At 46.3% G+C, this 17,393-nt stretch overlaps 1 protein-coding gene across 5 annotated transcripts in view; it reads left to right on the forward strand.

Moving 5' to 3' along the window:
• sbf1 (SET binding factor 1) overlaps nucleotides 1–17,393 on the forward strand; it is a 43,828-nt gene that overhangs the window by 18,464 nt on the left and 7,971 nt on the right. For 2 of the 5 annotated variants that reach the window (XM_068307167.1, XM_068307169.1), the window contains exons 3-25: nucleotides 951–1,088; nucleotides 1,780–1,917; nucleotides 2,586–2,696; nucleotides 3,817–3,894; nucleotides 8,262–8,367; nucleotides 8,774–8,906; nucleotides 9,026–9,134; nucleotides 9,351–9,464; nucleotides 9,750–9,827; nucleotides 10,075–10,188; nucleotides 10,307–10,435; nucleotides 10,782–10,880; nucleotides 10,960–11,167; nucleotides 11,827–11,939; nucleotides 12,108–12,257; nucleotides 12,571–12,639; nucleotides 12,777–12,938; nucleotides 13,130–13,395; nucleotides 14,198–14,370; nucleotides 14,451–14,524; nucleotides 15,863–16,055; nucleotides 16,157–16,284; nucleotides 16,363–16,538. In XM_068307167.1, the coding sequence (XP_068163268.1) occupies nucleotides 951–1,088; nucleotides 1,780–1,917; nucleotides 2,586–2,696; nucleotides 3,817–3,894; nucleotides 8,262–8,367; nucleotides 8,774–8,906; nucleotides 9,026–9,134; nucleotides 9,351–9,464; nucleotides 9,750–9,827; nucleotides 10,075–10,188; nucleotides 10,307–10,435; nucleotides 10,782–10,880; nucleotides 10,960–11,167; nucleotides 11,827–11,939; nucleotides 12,108–12,257; nucleotides 12,571–12,639; nucleotides 12,777–12,938; nucleotides 13,130–13,395; nucleotides 14,198–14,370; nucleotides 14,451–14,524; nucleotides 15,863–16,055; nucleotides 16,157–16,284; nucleotides 16,363–16,538 (3,059 nt within the window). Of the gene's footprint in view, nucleotides 1–950; nucleotides 1,089–1,779; nucleotides 1,918–2,585; nucleotides 2,697–3,816; nucleotides 3,895–6,372; nucleotides 6,391–6,569; nucleotides 6,600–8,261; nucleotides 8,368–8,773; nucleotides 8,907–9,025; nucleotides 9,135–9,350; nucleotides 9,465–9,749; nucleotides 9,828–10,074; nucleotides 10,189–10,306; nucleotides 10,436–10,781; nucleotides 10,881–10,959; nucleotides 11,168–11,826; nucleotides 11,940–12,107; nucleotides 12,258–12,570; nucleotides 12,640–12,776; nucleotides 12,939–13,129; nucleotides 13,396–14,197; nucleotides 14,371–14,450; nucleotides 14,525–15,862; nucleotides 16,056–16,156; nucleotides 16,285–16,362; nucleotides 16,539–17,393 lie in introns of those variants that run through there. The other 3 variants (XM_068307168.1, XM_068307170.1, XM_068307171.1) reach the window with 3 other exon arrangements.

The following is a 17,393-nucleotide window of genomic DNA, read 5'->3' on the forward strand; positions in this document are numbered from 1 at the left end:
CAGAAGAAAACAGATCTTTGTTCCACCGGCAGTTGAAGAAACATTTCCTTTAATGAACGACCATAAAAAAATTTGACCCAGAAGAGTTGATAAGAAAGAGACTCGATGGATTCTGACGTCCCAAATAATATTTCTTTACCCTTTTGAAGACATTGTCTTAATTTCTAGGAAATAATCCTCTAGCCTGGATCGTGTATCTTGTGTTGTAGGTTAGATTGTAATCCATTTCATTTTCATATGCTTATTTAAATTTATTTGATGTTTTGGGAAAAGCAGCGATCATATGGGTATTAAAGGAGAAGAGGAAACAGAAGGAGAACCTACAAACTTGGAAGATAAATAAAGCTGCAAAATGCCAGTGTTCATGCTGGTTGTATAATTTCTTTTCTTTTATTTATTCGCCACACCTTAAAGGCTGATTGGTAAAAGAAATTTCTGACCTTTATCCGCTTTGATTTAGAATGTTGTGAAAGTGACGACTGAATATCACGTGTGTACACTGTTTGTACATGTCAGTTATACATCAAATGAGTAGCTCAGTGACTGTTGTGACAACAGAATGAATGTCATGGCCAATAAGAACACTTAAATATTGACATTCTTTTCATTAGTCAACATTACAACAGTATGGAATGTTCTGTTAGCATTCATGTTTGTCAAGTAAATATTTAAAAATTCCTCTTTGTCTTTAAACCAACTACATTGTGATCAGACGGTTGGTATCATAATATGATGGCAGCGGATGGAAAGTTTCAGTGCGATAATAACAGCCCAGAATGAATCAGCCTGAGGTCCTGGAGGAACACGTGACCCGCTGTTGTCTCAATACGTCACTTATTTTCATTTATTTCTCTTCCTTTCTTCCATCATCATCTGATTCTGACCCATCTTCCTGTTTCCTTCCGACCCCCACCCTCTAACCCTCCGTCCCCTCCCCCCGCCTCCTGTAGTTCTGTCAGCCCAGCGGCTGGCAGCTGGTTCCGGAGCGGCAGCCAGCCTCCTTCTTTGTGGCGGTTCTGACCGACATCAACTCGGAGCGTCACTACTGCGCCTGCTTCACCTTCTGGGAGCGTCTGGACGGTTCAAAGGTGAGCCAGACATCAACTGTTCCCCGTCTGAGTTGTTGCAGGTCCATCAGCTGTGACCTCATCCCTCACTGGTTTCATATTGAAGCCACAGGCCTGGTGCTGGCTTCTGTTTTTTTCTGTTTGATATGTTTTGTGCCTTGTGACGTGAAAACCAGTTACATCCTGTTTGCAAAGATATTATATTTAAAGTCGGGATTTAACACATGCACAGAAAGCAAGTGCTGTGGGAAAAAAACTAGCATTTCATCCAGGCTTCACAAATAATCTATTGTGCAAACTTCCACATTCTGAACAGTTTACACCTTCAGAAACAGTGGATTATAACGGGGCTATGATTCAGTCACAGTGACGCTGTTATGCAGATATGTGACCTGAACAAAGAAGCACATTTCATTTTAAACATGTTGAAATGTCAGCAATTTCCACATTTTCCCTCCACCAGAGCTCATATATGTTAAATTGAGCTGAAAAAACTCATCATTATCAGGCTGGCACACTTCTGACATGACTGACTAACATCGCCTAGTGAGCAATAATCAAGTTATAGCAAAGTCTCGAAGACGCTACTGAAAAATTCATCGTCTTCCGATTGTTGTTATAAATACTAGAATCTACACCGTACACATTCAGAATTGTTTAATAAAGCCTGTGATCATAAGTGCTGCTGTAATCGATCCTTCTCCTTGTTCAGCTGCAGAAGGCAGACACCGGTGAGGCAGATGAGGTGGATGAAGAGCACGAGGAGTCGGCTGTCGTCCAATCAGCTCAGGTCTTTGCCCCTAAGAGCCTGGTGCTGGTGTCCCGCCTGGACTACACAGACGTGTTCAGGGTACGATCCAGACGCCAAACATCCAGGCGGCAGAGCTCTGCTCCTTCTGTCAAGTCTGTTCACAGCAGCTGAAACACGACTGAACATAAACTCAATGTGATTTGAATTATTCTGCTTGTCAACCATTTGTTGTGTTTGTTTTTTTTAACTTTTGGTAATCAGTATGAATATCATGTATTGATAAAGAAAACCTTGTGTTGAATAAGTGCTGCTGACTGTTGGCTTCACCATAAAACACACATTTTTGCTGTCTATTTCCCTCATCTTTTTGAATACATTTCACTACTACTAATTTCGAGTGGTGATGATTTCAGTCACGTGAAACAAACCCGCTGCTGCCCTGTTCACTGGTATGCACAGCGATAACAAGGCATGTCAGTTGATCTTTGCTTACATTAGTGTGTGTTCCACATGGTGTGTCCCTGGATCCCCCCCCCCGTATGTCTCCTATACTCCATTCAGCCAACCCAAAACAATTTTATGCTGCTCACGTCTCTTTCCCGCTTTCAATGTGATGCAACGTCACATTAAAGATGATGAAATGAATTCTTCAGGCTGCCTTAATGCTAGTTTTTTAATCTTAAAAATGACACTGAAGGTTTTGCTGTCATTTCCATGTGAAACTACCTTAATGGTGACCTTTGACCTTTGTGTTGTCTCTCGTACAGAACTGCCTTGGGCTGATCTACACGGTTCATATAGACAGTCTGTCTGTCCCTTTGGAAACGGTGATTGGAAACCTCCTGACGTGTGTCATTCCCATCGCTGGAGGCTCTCAGGTAACCGCTGGCGTTCACCCGGTCCTCACAGCTCTGTTAGAGGTAGAGTAGAGAGATTAAACATGAGCAGCTCGTCGAGGGTGAGGGTTAACCGTGACGCTGTATCTTGTGCTCTTACGGCTCTCTCATCTCATGCCTCGCTCTGCAGCATCCAGACTAAAGTCCTTATAGAGAAGTAAAGCTTGGTGCAGCTTGCTACTAAACTCTTGTTTAGCATGTGCAGCTAGCCCTGACTGCTGGCGGTCATAAATCTATCCTAGCTTGGTGCAGCAGGTGATGTTTTGACACTGTTGCCATGCCTGTATTTCTGTGTGTGAAACAGCGGAAGGGTATGTAGGGTACCTGACACGTCTTTGTTCACGGATGATTGAATTTCTCAGCTAGCTGTCCTGGTAGCGCTCGTCGGTTTCTATGTTTATTTCAGAGCAGGACAATATACGATTGAGATGCATGGATAAGTTTTACTAAGCCCCGCACCGTTCTCACCTTTCATTACAATCAGTCCTCACTGCTGTACCCTCCCACCCCAACCCTCATGCCAAAACATGTTGGTCAGCCATTTGAACCCAATCTGAGCTCCAAACGGCCAACTTTAAAGATTTTATCAGCAACGTCGTGGAGATGTGGGCCTTGGACAGGACTGGGTGTTGCGGTGCTCTCCAGGGTGCTGATCCTGCTGGTGGCTGCAGCTCAGCTCTTTGCTTTATGGAGAGATTTAGACTGACATAAACATTAAATTGTGTTCCGTTGTTGTTCAATACCAGCAAAACAAATCCCTTTTCTCAACCAAAGCACGGACGCCGTCTTAATCCTGTTCATGTTCATTTTCCTGTAATCTGACCCGGACCTGCCTTTTGCAGTCAGTGCAGATAAATGAGAACGTGTGTAGTTAGTTCTCATTATGTATCAGGTACTTTTATTTTTATTTTTAACACTTTTACATAAATTAATGCCCTCAGAGGAAAGTTATTTCTTTCTGTTTCTGTTGTTCAGATATTTGTGGTCCCGACGGCGATGCTGTTCATTGACACGGTGTACGTTTCTCTGCTCCACCTCTGTGTTCTAACCCTTGTGTGTTATTTTTGTACGCCTACTGTACATTGGTTCCTCTGTGTTACAGATAAATGTGTCCCCAGTTTGTAGTTTAGACAGAGTTCCTCAGGCCCTGGCCTGTGACTGGCTACTGGCCTGTCTCCAGGTAACTTTACTCTTTTGTAAGCTCCACCAATCAACAACCAGTACAGTCTTATTGATTTTTGCTCCTCAAGCAGACATCTATTTTCTTTACTTTAAAGGAATGTGTTCTTTCTTTCAGTCATTTCAGATCATGTGTGATTGATGGCGCTTCAGCTACTCCTGACCTGCTTCTTGTGTGTTTTGTGATCAAAGAGTTTCTTCGGGATTCCGATTTGAATATTTCATTTCTTTTTCTTCCCTGGTATTTGTCATCAACTTGATTTGTTGCAGCTTTAAAAAGCATTTTAAAAATCACATTTTTCGTTTCCCCCGTCTCCAAACCGAACACACACCCTCCAAAGCATCGCTGTGCCGGTTGTAGTGCGGTTGCCGAGTGACCATATGGAACGGCAGATGGGCTCGTAGCAGGCAGCGCCTGAATGAGAGAATCAGATCTAATCAGTATTAACACACACACACACAGACCCAAACGTTACACTGCTCACCTCACACACTAACACACACGTGAAAACACAGGCCGGACCCAGAGCTCAGACATCATACTGATCATTTTTCTGAAATGTCTTCTGTGGCTCCGTTACAGATCTGTGTAACTCCTGGAATGGAATGTAAAAACAAGGCACACGGTCTCCTCGCGTCTCACTCAAACATCCGTCCATATATCGACACACGGCTCAGAAACGACTCTGTGCTGCTGCTGCTGCTGCCCAGCCGAGCACAAACAGTTCTCAAGAGGAGGACATGCCACTTGTCAAAGAGACAGCAAGCATTCCAAAAAGTGTTTAGTCACACATCAGCCGCTCCAAAGCGCTGTGGTTACACGGAGGGTCTGTTCTGTCCACACACACGGCAGCAGGACACCAAAATAATCTCAGAAAACAAACTGTTGGAGCAACACCGTCACACCTCAAACACAGTTCTGTTAGCGCATGCAGAGCCTCTACGCGGTTTTCTATGCACGTGTTATGTGTTGGTTTAATAGGTCGCGTTACAAAGTACAGGTGATGTCTGTTCCAGGGTCTTCATATTGAGTTACATTATTGTGTTCTGAGTTAAATGTTATTGTTGCACCCTCTGGATAAAATTTTTTGACTTGATAGAACCCATAGAAGTTTGCTTCATTTGTTATCCATCAGAGCCGTGGACCGGTACCGGTCCGCTCAGAAAGAATCCAGAACTTACATTATTTCTGTTTTATTTATTATCTGATTCTCAACGATGTTTTGCTGAACCTATGACTAAAAAGAAAAAGCTGCAAAATTCCAGTTTTTGTGCTGGTCGTATCGTTTTATTTTGTTGTATTTATCCTCCACACGTTAAAGGCCGGTCTGTGGAAATATTATGTGACGTTAATCTGGTCTGTGACACAAAAAAAAATTAGGGACCACTCTAGTACTTTTACAATATATATAGAATATCAAGAGTGTGTTAACTTCCCATCGGTTTCAGGTCGAGCGGAACATGTCGACCTGTGGGGTGATTTTTCCTGAGTGGTTTTCATAACCCCGTCTGATGTGAGGAGTGGGAAATGGTTCATTGCAGGAATAGAGCAAAGGTCTGTGCGTGTGTGTGTGTGTGTGTGTGTGTGTGTGTGTGTGTGTGTGTGTGTGTGTGTGTGCGTGTGTGTGTGTGTGTGTGTATAGTTGTAGAGTTCACACACTTCACGCTGTTAGTTGTGTGATTACTGCATTGTAGGAAATGTAGTTTTTGGTCACAGTGCATTTGTGACCTATTTACTGACACATTTTCAGGTTCTGGTACAGTCAGAATCCGTCTTAACAGTCTGTGGATCCTTCAGGGCGGAACCACAGACGACCCACGTCAGACTGAGTTACACCAGTCTGTTCGGTTCGAGGCCTTTGGCCACTTGATGTCTTTTTTTGCACACAACCTGCAAACGTGGCGCTTATCCTGTCAGTGTGAGAATTGATTATAGGGCTGAAGGTGTAAGTCATGATATTGGTTTGAGAGTTCTGTTGTTTAAGCGGTCAGGAGCTGATGGTGTTGGAAAACCCAAACCCTTATCAGGTTTCAAGCTTAAAAGTAAAATATGGTTAGAAATGTCTTCATCACACTAGTTCTGTAGTAAAAAAGTGGTTTTTTAATCACAATTTAATATCACCCTATAGCACCACGTTACAACGTCTCATCTTTAACAAATGATTGACTGTCAGATCAACAGCGACCGCCGCGAGCAAAAGTGTTTCCATTTGAATCCGTATTATCAATACTATTATTGATCATAATTTTATTATTGGCCTTATTGCTGTTATATGACATTCTTATTTGTTTACATCGTATCTGTCTCTTTGTTTGTTTGTTTGTTTGTTTGGGTTCAGGAGTAAACGCTCCATTTGTTCTGCTGAATGCTCAATGATGGCTTTTCTTTGTTTTGCACGTGTCTCCAGCTCTCATCCCATCATGTTCTCACCCAGCCTTCGTCCTGCAGTTCATCTTCATCATGTCATTGTTTGTGCAGCTTCCTTTTGTTGCCATGGTGATGCATTACTGTTGATTTGTTGTCAAGTTTGGGCATCCTGTGCCCTCATTGCTGTTGTTTCTAACCTGTGTCTTATCCTGCCGGGTGTGTATGTGTGTGTGTCTCTGCTGGGTGTTTGTGTGTGTGTTCGTGTGTGTGTGTGTGTGCGTGTGTGTGTCTGCTGGGTGCTTGTGTAGCCGGGCCAGGAGGAGAGACAGGAGAGTTTGGTACGACAGCTTGTCTTCATTCTCCCCTCGTCACCAATCAGCTTCAGCTATTTCCTCTTCCTGTCCTCCACCCGTTCCCTTCAACCACTTCACACACACACACACACACACGTCCTGTGGCAGGAGAGCCAATCAGAATGCTTTGACACAGATTCAATATGTGACCCTCAGCTAATCATTTTAATTTCTTTAAGAACATCTTTGATAGTTTGGGCTCAACCTGGACTAGAATGATGATCCCTCCCTTTAATTATTACCCTGAACTTGTGATTAGTTCACTTTTTTATCACACTGTGAACACATAACATGAATTAAAAAAGATTACAATGCTGTGATATAGTTATTTGCTTATATAAGGTTGTTAAGTTTTATTAATGAACACTATTTGTAGTGTGAAGTTCTCATCTGAGCACATATCTCGGTATAAATATGCAGCGTTCTGCCTTTCTGGTTGCTCACAGGAGTTGATGACAAACACGTTAAATACATAAATACATTTCTTAAACTTTCAATAAATGTGTTCATAACCTGAATTAGCTTGTTGCTCTACGCTAGAAGCCTTTAGCCTTTTGTTTTTGAGTCCTCAACCTTCTCAGAACCCGTGATTTTTCCGTCCACCCGTTATCGTGTTCTAAGTCACAAAAGACCAAACGGTGAATTGAATTGTCCTGATGATCAGATGATGGATCACAGTATTGAATCAATAACAGCTCGCTTGTAGTTGCTGCTGCTGCAGGGAGCATGAAATATAAGCTGCACCTGTGCCTCTCATCTTTCCCAGAGTCCCCAGCGTCCCGACTGGGTCGATCTGAATCACCGTTACCGGTTTGTGAAAGAAAGATCTACGTACATCTAGGATACCTACCATTAAATATAAATACAGATAATCCATAAGTTTGTTTTCATGATGCACTAAGAAAAAAAATTTGTGATAAAGTGAGAAAAAGTCACTGAATTTTCTTTGTGAACAAATTGTGTTACCCCAAATGAACGAAGGCGGCGTGTTACACGATAAATGGAGACGTGTTCGCTCGAGGAGGTCGGGTCATCTTGCCTCAGATGTGTCATTTTGTCAGGGACACAGTAGATTCAAGTGGGACACAGTTATTAGACACAGCGGGGCTCGACTCTCCTGTAAAAATCAGCATTTGTGCTGTTTTAAGATCCTCAAAGACACGTCAGCCCTTAAACTCAACAAGCCTCTCCACAGGGGCAAATTTACAAATTTACCCTCAGGACTGATTTCCTGGCTTTAAATCAATCCGATCAATCTCCTTTCTTTCTCTGCTCACACTGAACTGTGATGGAAAAATCATCTGCATGACAGCTGCCGTGTGTGTGTGGTGTGGTGTGTGATCCCGCTCTGCCTTGAAGACTCACTGACGTTGTTGTTCGGGGGGGGGGGCTGTTGGCATGGAGCCCGCCCGGTCCCATTCACGTCCTGATCGGCTGGAATGGCTTGTGTTTGACCCGTCATGTACTCGCTAAGCCTCTGGGATTGTCCATCGCTCTGTCGCTGACTCACGCCGCTCTCTGGACACGCCTCGCTGATTAAACCGCCCTGATTTTCACTGGTTTCTTCGCTTTTTTTTTTTTTTCTCACCTCCCTTTTTTTGCAAATTGTCTTTTTTTTTTCTCTCTCCCTGTCGCTCTGATCCACAGAGGACGATAACGTTAGGAGCTGGAGACCGGCAAGTAATCCAGACCCCCATCGATGACTCCCTTCCTGTCAGCGGCTGCAGCGTGGCCCAGCTCTTCAGACAGCTCGGTACGACCGCGTCGAGCGCTGGCGGGCTGCTACCAGCGTGTGCGAACGGGGATCAGACGGCAGGAGTTTGGTTCAATACTGAGTTTAAAATCATGTGACGTCACACGCAGGAGAAAACTGACATTTTCTTCACTGTAAACTCATACAAGACATGTGATATTTGAAACTTCAACACTTAAATAGATGTAAAAATGTAGCTGATATCAGCCTCCATTGCTAACGTGTGCATCAAAAGCTTTAACGTCTGCATAACCAAAGACTTTAAAAGTTCCAACCCCCACCCCGGATGTTTCAGGGTTCAGTAAAACTAGATGTTTAGATTCTCTTACCTCCGTCTGACGACAGGTGTGTGTCGGTCCTGATCTGTGTGTGTGTGTGTGTGTGTGTGTGACCTCCTCTTCCTCAGGTATAGTCAACGTGTTGTATCTGTTCTGCGCCGCCCTGACGGAACACAAGATCCTGTTCCTGTCCAGCAGCTACCAGAGGCTAACGGACGCCTGTCGGGGGTTGCTGGCCATCATGTTCCCCCTCAAATACAGGTTGGGTTCGACTCCTTCCGGGTTCTCTGATTTTAATTTTAAGAGTCATGTGATTTGGTGTTGAACGGGTGCAGCGTGGCGCCGCCGGCGAAAACCTCTCTGTTTGTGTCTCTTACCAGCTTCACCTATGTTCCCATTCTGCCGGGGAAACTGCTGGAGGTTCTGAGTACCCCCACCCCCTTCATCATCGGCGTCAACTCATTCTTTCGCTCGGAGACACAAGAACTGGTGAGTTCACGTCACGACAACACGATATTTCGTAACCAGCGGTTACAGATGAGTTTACCGTCAGCTGTGAGGCAGGAGATCGGAGATCTGATTGATTATCAAGTCCTGGAACTCCAGGAGCAGCGTTTGTGTTCACGTGTAGGGCCAGATAATACATCTGGGCTGATGAAAACTGTGTGTGTGTGTGTGTGTGTGCGTGTGTGTGTGTGTTTTCAGTTGGACGTGATCATCGCTGACCTGGACGGCGGCACCGTGACCATCCCTGAGTGCGTCCACATCTCCCTGCTGCCGGAGCCTCTCCTCCAGCAGACCCAGACGGTGCTGTCCATGGTGAGAGCCCTGTGAACACACACTGGACACACACACACACACACACTGGACACACACACCTTAACAGACCATTCTGTGGTTCTCTGTACAGAAATATAGCGAAACGAATTCCTGTAACGTCCTCAAGTTTTATTCTTTTACTGCCTTTAATCACGTTGTGTTTAATGGCGGTTTTATGACACTGTTTACACAGTCTGACCACACCTCACTGCTGAGACTCCATTCAGTTTAATGAGCGTCAACATTTTGACAGTGATCTCTTTCCGTGTTTCTTGTTGGTTGTAGGTTCTGGATCCAGAGCTGGAGGTAGCTGATCACGCCTTTCCTCCATCGTCCATCCAACCCTCAACGCTCAAGATCCAGGTAAGGAGTCTGAAGCAAAATGTTCGTATCTTCAACCACAAACCGATTAATAAACAATTAAATTTAAGTTAACATGATTACATGATGAAGGTTTAAAAGAATAACTAGATTAACACGCATGTCCAGAATTCTTCAGGTTTTCCAGACCCTGAATCCAGTCGAGTTCTTCACTTGTGTGTCCGTGTGTGTGTCCGTGTGTGTGTGTGTGTGTGTGTGTTGGCTTCACCTGGACTGTTGTGTGTTTCAGGATAAGGAGATCCGGGCGGTGTTCCTGTGGCTGTTTGCTCGACTGTTCCAGGGCTACCGCTGGTGTTTACACATCATCCGCATTCACCCGGAGCCAGTGATCCGCTTCCATAAGGTCTGGGGGGTGTGACGACTGTTGGGTCAACTCTGACCAATCCTCTGTCGGTGTGTGTGTGCGTGTGTGTGTGTGCGTTGAGTTTCCTGACTGAAGTGTGTAACCTGTGTGTCCACAGGCTGCCTTCCTGGGTCAGAGGGCGCTGACAGAGGATGACTTCCTGATGAAGTTGCTGGATGGGATGGCGTTTGCTGGCTTCGTCTCGGAGCGAGGGCCTCCCTACAGAGCCACGGATCTGTTTGATGACGTGAGTTCGGTTTCCCATCAGCCCCTGTTGACCACAGGATGGAGTTCAATGGAGAGACTTCACTTCGTTTACATTTGATTTCTTCCATGCTGTCCGATAACGCGTTGAATGTCTAAAATGTAACAGTTAAATGTAGCCGTCGGGGTCTGATCCAGTTTAGATTTGATGGAAAGGGATTTCTGGGCGCTGATGATGATGATGGCGCTCTGCTTCGTCCCATTCTGCCTTCGTTTAGTAAAGGGTTAATTGTCTTCGCTTCAGTGGAGTTGATTTAAAACTACATGCTTCAGGTATCAGGTTGATGTTGATATTTAAGATGACATTTCTTTTTTTTTTTTGTCAACAGCTGGTAGCCAATCACGTGGGGAGGATACGGAAGGAGGAGGCGTGGCCACACAAAGTCCTCAACCACGTGAAGGAGCTGGCAGAGCAGCTCTTCAAGAACGTAGGTTCTCCAGAGGAACGGACTCCTGTCTTTCTCCAGGCACTCCTCTGTGACACTCTTCTTCACTCGCCCCCCCCAGGAGAATCCGTACCCCGCGGTGGCGATGCACAAAGTGACGCGGCCGTCAGAAAACAAACTGACCTCGGCTCACAATCAGAAGTCTTTCCCTGCGCTCGACGAGGTGGGGGTGCAGCTCTTCATCGACCACGCTGCTGCAAAACTCAAGACTGCACCGCCTGTGGTCAAGGCGGAGCTCAAGGGCATGGTGCCATCTGGGCCCCCACTGGGTGAGCTGGGGGGGGGGGGGGGGCAAGTGAACTGTTCATGTTTAAATTAAATGACACGAGCTGCTCTGTGGGCCCAATGTGGCTGCCCTATGCTCTACCAGCTTCTTCTCCATGAGGATTGATACATCAGAGACCGGATCTCGTTCTCCTAACTTATATATAATTACAGTATTTTCCGCACTATATAAGGCTCACCTAAAAGCCTTTTATTTTCTCAATTTGTTATAATACAATGTGCCTTATATATGACAAAAGTTTTAAAACAGACCATTCATTGAAGATGAGTTCTCAGATGCGTTTTATAATTCAGTGTGTCTTATGTACGAACATTACTTATACACAGATAAAGTCTGCATGTCTATTGGTTGATAAAAATATGATTTCTTATAATTTAGGGTGTTTAGGGATTTTTTTTAAAGGCTGGAATGGATTAAAATGATTTTAGTTATTTTTAAATAGGGAAACGTTTGACTTACGAGCTCAGTCACAGAATGGACTAAACTCAAAATGACACTGTATAAGAGTGGAAGAAATAATTCCCACAGGGATCAATGTAATATATATAAAAAAAACTCACCTGTGTGAGCTCAGACAGCCTGCCTCTCAGTGTGTGTTGAGTGGGGTTGATGCAGTGATGAATGAGTGTCTCGTCTCCACAGGAGACATCGTGGACAGGAATGGGAACGTGATGGCGAACAGCGCCCGCAGGCTGGAGGTGGTTCGGAACTGCATCACGTACATCTTTGAGAACAAGATGCTGGAAGCCAAGAAGGTGAGAGCGACAGATCCCCGCACGGGACGCGCCTCACCGTGAAGTCTCCTCCATGGTTTTAATCATCTCGTCTCCTGAAAATGTGTTCAGAATATCTTCATTTCCACGCTCCTGACTTGTTCTGCGGTGGGGGGCGGTTGTAATCCTGGGTTGTCTTTCTCTGTTCAGCTAATGCCGGCGGTGTTACGGGCGCTGAAGGGTCGGGCGGCACGCGTCTGTTTGACGCAGGAGCTGAATCAGCACGTCCTGCAGAACCGAGCCGTGCTGGACGACCAGCAGTTTGACTACATCGTCCGAATGATGAACTGTACCCTACAGGTGAGCCCGCAAACGCCAGGACATCACTAGAATAAGGAGGAGAGCTGATGACTCTCCACGTCACCAGGGAAAGTTTTGGCCTGGCAGGAAGCTCTGATCCTGTGGTTCGTCCCAAACTGCAAAAAAAATCAGCGCCTGGAACTAAAAAAAAGAGACTTCACCCAAAAAGAAAAATGTAGTTTACACGTTACACACTGAACCTACTGATGTGCATGTGTGCTGCTTAACGGTGAAGCATCACGAGGCCACGTTTAAAGCAGGTTTGACTGAGTGAACAGTCAGTAATAATAAACTTGTGGTGTGTTTCTATCAGGACTGCTCTCACATCGATGAACACGGTATCGCAGCTGCTCTCCTCCCACTGGTCACAGCCTTCTGCAGAGTAAGTTCATCACCAGCGCTTCAGCATAAGAATGGTTTGATGTTCACAAGAAATGATCTGGTTTTTAGTCTGGTGTATAGATTCTAATTCTTGCTATTCAGGATGTCTTCAGTGTAGTTTCTCCTTGTGCTCGACAGAAACTGGGCGCAGGCATCACTCAGTTCGCCTACAGCTGTGTCCAGGAGCACATGGTGTGGACCACCATGCAGTTCTGGGAGTCCATGTTCTACAGTGACGTCCAGAACCACATCCGAGCGCTGTACCTGGAGACGGAGGAGGGAGAGCAGCAGAATCACTCTGTGAGCACTGAACTGAAACAAGACAAATGAGGGTGTCGTGTTTTGTAAAAAAAAAAAAAAAAAAACAGTTTTCTGTGGAAAATCTCCCCACCTGAGCTTTTAGATGAATGAGTCAGCCTCCCACCCTGCTGAGCAGATTGTCACTCAGGTTCTGGAGATGATTAATGATACATCTTTGATTGTTTTGTCAGGAGCCGCAGGAGGTGTTAGCCGGCGGGAGGAAAATCAGTGCCTTGGAGCTGGCGTCGGAGCAGAACCGGCTGTGGCCGACGCTCAGCAAAGAGATGCAGGCGGAACGCGTGCAGAAGGAGGAGAGCACCGTGTTCAGCCAGGCCATCCACTACGCCAACAGGATGAGCTACCTGCTGCTGCCGCTGGACACCAGCAAGAACCGTCTGCTGAGGAGCTCCGGCCTCGGAGACGTGGAGAGCGTCAGCAACAGCTACGTCACCAACAGGTAGCCGCGGCAACCGTCAGAATGAAGGAAGGGATTAGACGTAAAACAGGGGGCTAAGATAAAGGAAGCCCGTCTTGTGATCAGCTTTTCATTCTGAGATGTCATCAGATGAGGCTGTGAAACAACTGCAGTATTTTCCGCACTATAACACGCAACTGAAAGCCTTTAATTTTCTCAATTTCTTATAATCCAAAAGTTTTAAAATAGACCCTTGATTGAAGATGAGTTCTCAGAAGCGTTTTATAACCCAGTGCGCTTTATAGTGTGGAAAATACTGTACTTGAATTAGTTTCTAGTTCAAAACGTTGCTGAACATCTACGATTAAGGCAGCTTTACGTATATCTCAAGTTCATGTCATCATTACACAATTCCACTGAATTTTATAAATACAGTATTTTCCGCACTATAAAGCCCACCTTCAATGAGTGGCCTATTTTAAATCCTTTTCATATATAAGGCGCACTGGATTAAAAGGCGCACTGTCGGTTTTTGAGAATGAGGCTTTTAGGTGCGCCTCATAGTACAGAAAATGCTGTACTTTCCTACTTTGTTTTCATTCCTTTAATATCTTAACTCAGATCTAAGTTAACTCACTGGCTGACAAAGACGTCTACAGACGTCCCGTTTTTCAACGTGGAGGGGCTAGGGGACAGTCTGCTGGAGCACGTCGGTGAAAGTCAGGCTTCTAATCGTGGTATTATTAGCGTCATGACGACTGATCCGGTTACGGAACAGAGGACGTCGAATTAGAGAAAGACTGTATTTATTCCTCCCGTTCTGATTGGCTCTCTGTTCTTGCAGTATCGCGGGCAGCATGGCTGAAAGCTACGACACGGAGAGCGGCTTTGAAGACGCCGAGAGCTCGGACGTGGCGAACTCGGTGGTGCGCTTCATCAACCGCTTCGTGGACAAAGTGTGCAACGAGAGCGGCGTGACCAACGAGCACCTCAAGGCGCTCCACACCATGATCCCAGGTAGGCGTCCCCCCCCCGCTTCCCCACGTCCGTTTGAACCGCTTAGAGAGGGATCCAACCGTCAGTCTGCTCCTCCACAGATATCGTTCAGATGCACATCGAGACGCTGGACGCAGTCCACAGGGAGAGTAAGCGGCTGCCCCCGATCCAAAAGGTAACCAATTCCTTTTTTTACCTTCCGCTGGACAAAGGCCTTGCAGAACCGCGGCCGCTCCCGCCCACCCCCCTCTCCACCACCAATCCCTACAGCTCAGCCTCACAGTGTCACGGCAGGTACGTCTGTCCGCCAGAGACAGAACCGTGTGACTCACAAGCACGCCTGAGCAGTGCATGCTGGGGTGATTGCTCTCCCCCTCGTTGTGCCGTTCAGTCTGCGAGGCCCCCCCCCCCAGCCCCGCCAAGCCGAGTGCCTTCATTGTTGAAGGGTGCTGTCAGTTCTGTGAGCTTGAAGTGACGCATTTTTTTTGTCATTTTCACTAAAGACGTGAGAGCGGAGCGTCCCGCTGTCTCCGTCTCCTCCGCTCTCACAACGCGCCATCAGCGTTTTTTCCGGCATGTAAAGTCGATGTCCTTGTGGGTGTGAGAATGGGGGGGGGGGGCTGAGCTGAAGCGTCAGAAACAATCGTGTTCACTTCCCACAGAGGAAACCCGGCCCTTTTCCCCACTTGCGTGTCCACATCTGGATCGCAGGCGTGTGTGCATGAAGTGTTGTGCAACAGATTGGTGATAGTTGTCATTTTTCACTTCCTAGCAGAGGTCGAGTTGCATAGGAAGCTCTCCAGACCCCCACTGAAGGGACAGGAAGTGATGTCAGGGGACAAAAGGAGTCATGTTTCAGCTCAGTGGCCCACAGACCTGCTGTCCCAGGACGGATTAAATGAATCACGCCCGTCCAGAAACGTGTAGCAAACTTCTAAATTATTCATTCATTCTTTTTCTTTGTGATATAACTCCTGTCAGCTCCCCAACAACTGATCTGTTGTACAAAGAATCATTTCCAACGTGTGGGTCCGGCCTTCTCACACAAACCTCAGCATGTTGTGGAAGCATGAACCTGAAGAGTGATTTGATTTTTATTTGATTTTTTTTTATTTGCTCATGTTATCTCAACAGCAGCGTGTCCCCATTTCACAGATGAGCAGCAGTAACCAGTATCATCTCCAACATGATTTAAGGTCGCCCCCCCCCCCCATCTGTAAAAATTCCACTTTAATACCTGAGAATAAGCTGTATAAAGTAAGATAATGAGGTTATTTTGAGAAAATTTACCGATTCCTTTCTGGAATAGAGAATAAAATGATGAAAAATATTGACACTAGTGCCATATTTATGAAATCAGAATAAAACGCAGTGAAAGTCAGATGTCAGCGTGTAAATAAATAAATGTTGGGGGGACTCTTGCCTTCTGTTGACAGTTGAACATGAGCTCCACTCGGGTCGTCTGTTCTTCATTAATCTTCCTCCATCGTCTTCTCTTTCTGTCCGCGTGCAGCCCAAGCTGCTGAGGCCCACGCTGCTGCCCGGCGAGGAGCTGGTGATGGACGCCATGCGGGTCCATCTGGTCCCCGACGGCCGCGAGGAGGCGACGGGGCTGATGGGAGGTCCGCCTCTGCTCCCCGCCGAGGGCGCCATCTTCCTCACCACGTACCGGCTCATCTTCAAGGGAACGCCCAGTGACCCGCTGGGTGAGACACGACGCACAACGCCAGAAGGATCCGAGCTTCTCCTCGCATCCCTGTGGGTTTTCCTAAACCCTGATCTTTGTCTGCGTGTCTTCCTCCTGCAGTGGGCGAGCAGGTGGTGACGCGATCGTTCCCCATCGCGTCTCTAACGAAAGAGAAGAGGATCTCCGTCAGCATCCCCATGGACCAGTACGTCCAGGAGGGGCTGCAGCTCCGCTCCTGCACCTTCCAGGTACCCCCCACCGCCCAGCGCCAACATTTCCTCTGCTCTCTGTACTCGTCTCACTGTTCTCCTTCCTCCTGACTGCAGCTCATGAAGATTGCGTTCGATGAAGAGGTGGCGTCGGACCTGGCGGAGGTTTTCAGGAAGCACATGCACAAGCTGCGCTATCCTCAGCACGTCCAGGGAACCTTCGCTTTCACCGTGGGACAGAGTGGAAAGATGGTGGTGGAGCACAAGACCAAGGACAAGAACCAGTCACTCAAGTAAGGAAAGGTCTGAGAAGAAGGAAAAGGTCTCATGCAGGAGAAGGTGGCACCGCCATCAGCATATTTACCCCATTTAGAGTTCTTCATGTCCTGCAGTACCTCGAGGTACGAGTGGAATCTGTTCATAAAATAACTAAAATCATTTTCCAGCCTCGTAAAAAAAGCCCCAAACACCCCAAAATTATAAGAAAAACGTATTTCGATCAACCAATAGACTGTATCTCTGTATAATTAATTATATATAAGTTACATGAACAATGATAAAGAATGGAAAGAAAAGCAAAAGTCACGAGAACACACCAGCTACCTCTTTACTCCACCGACCAGAACGAGATCCGGTCTCACTGATGTATCCATCCGCCGACACGCGAGGGAAGGAGATTCCTGTTAGATCATTGTGTTGCATTCACATCTGTAATGTCAGCTCACCTCCCCAGCCACTGCCGAGGTGCCCTTGAGCTAGGCGCCGTCCCACCTTACAAGCTGCTCATTTTGGGGGCGCACCCCGAAGTAGCGAGGTCAAGCTGATGAGCATCACAGCAGCTCCTTTTGGTTTACTTCATACTATTTCCCTGGTTGACCACGCCCCTCTGTTGTGGGTCTACGTCCCCAATAAGGACCCCCCCCCCACCCAAGTTTAAATAACACTGAACCAGTCTGCTGTGAGTTGTTGAACTCTGTTTGGGCCAGTTTTAGTACAAAATGTTGGGTTTCCATAATTGTGCGTCTACGACTCTATTCTTAGATGATTGTTGGAGAACCCAACACAAACACACAAACACACAACTAAAGTCTGTGTTGGTGTGTGAACACGTCAGTGTTAGTCTGTCATGATCCTTTCTGGGATTCAAA

The sequence above is a fragment of the Antennarius striatus genome, chromosome 22, assembly GCF_040054535.1.
Source record: "Antennarius striatus isolate MH-2024 chromosome 22, ASM4005453v1, whole genome shotgun sequence".
Lineage (NCBI taxonomy): Eukaryota > Metazoa > Chordata > Actinopteri > Lophiiformes > Antennariidae > Antennarius > Antennarius striatus.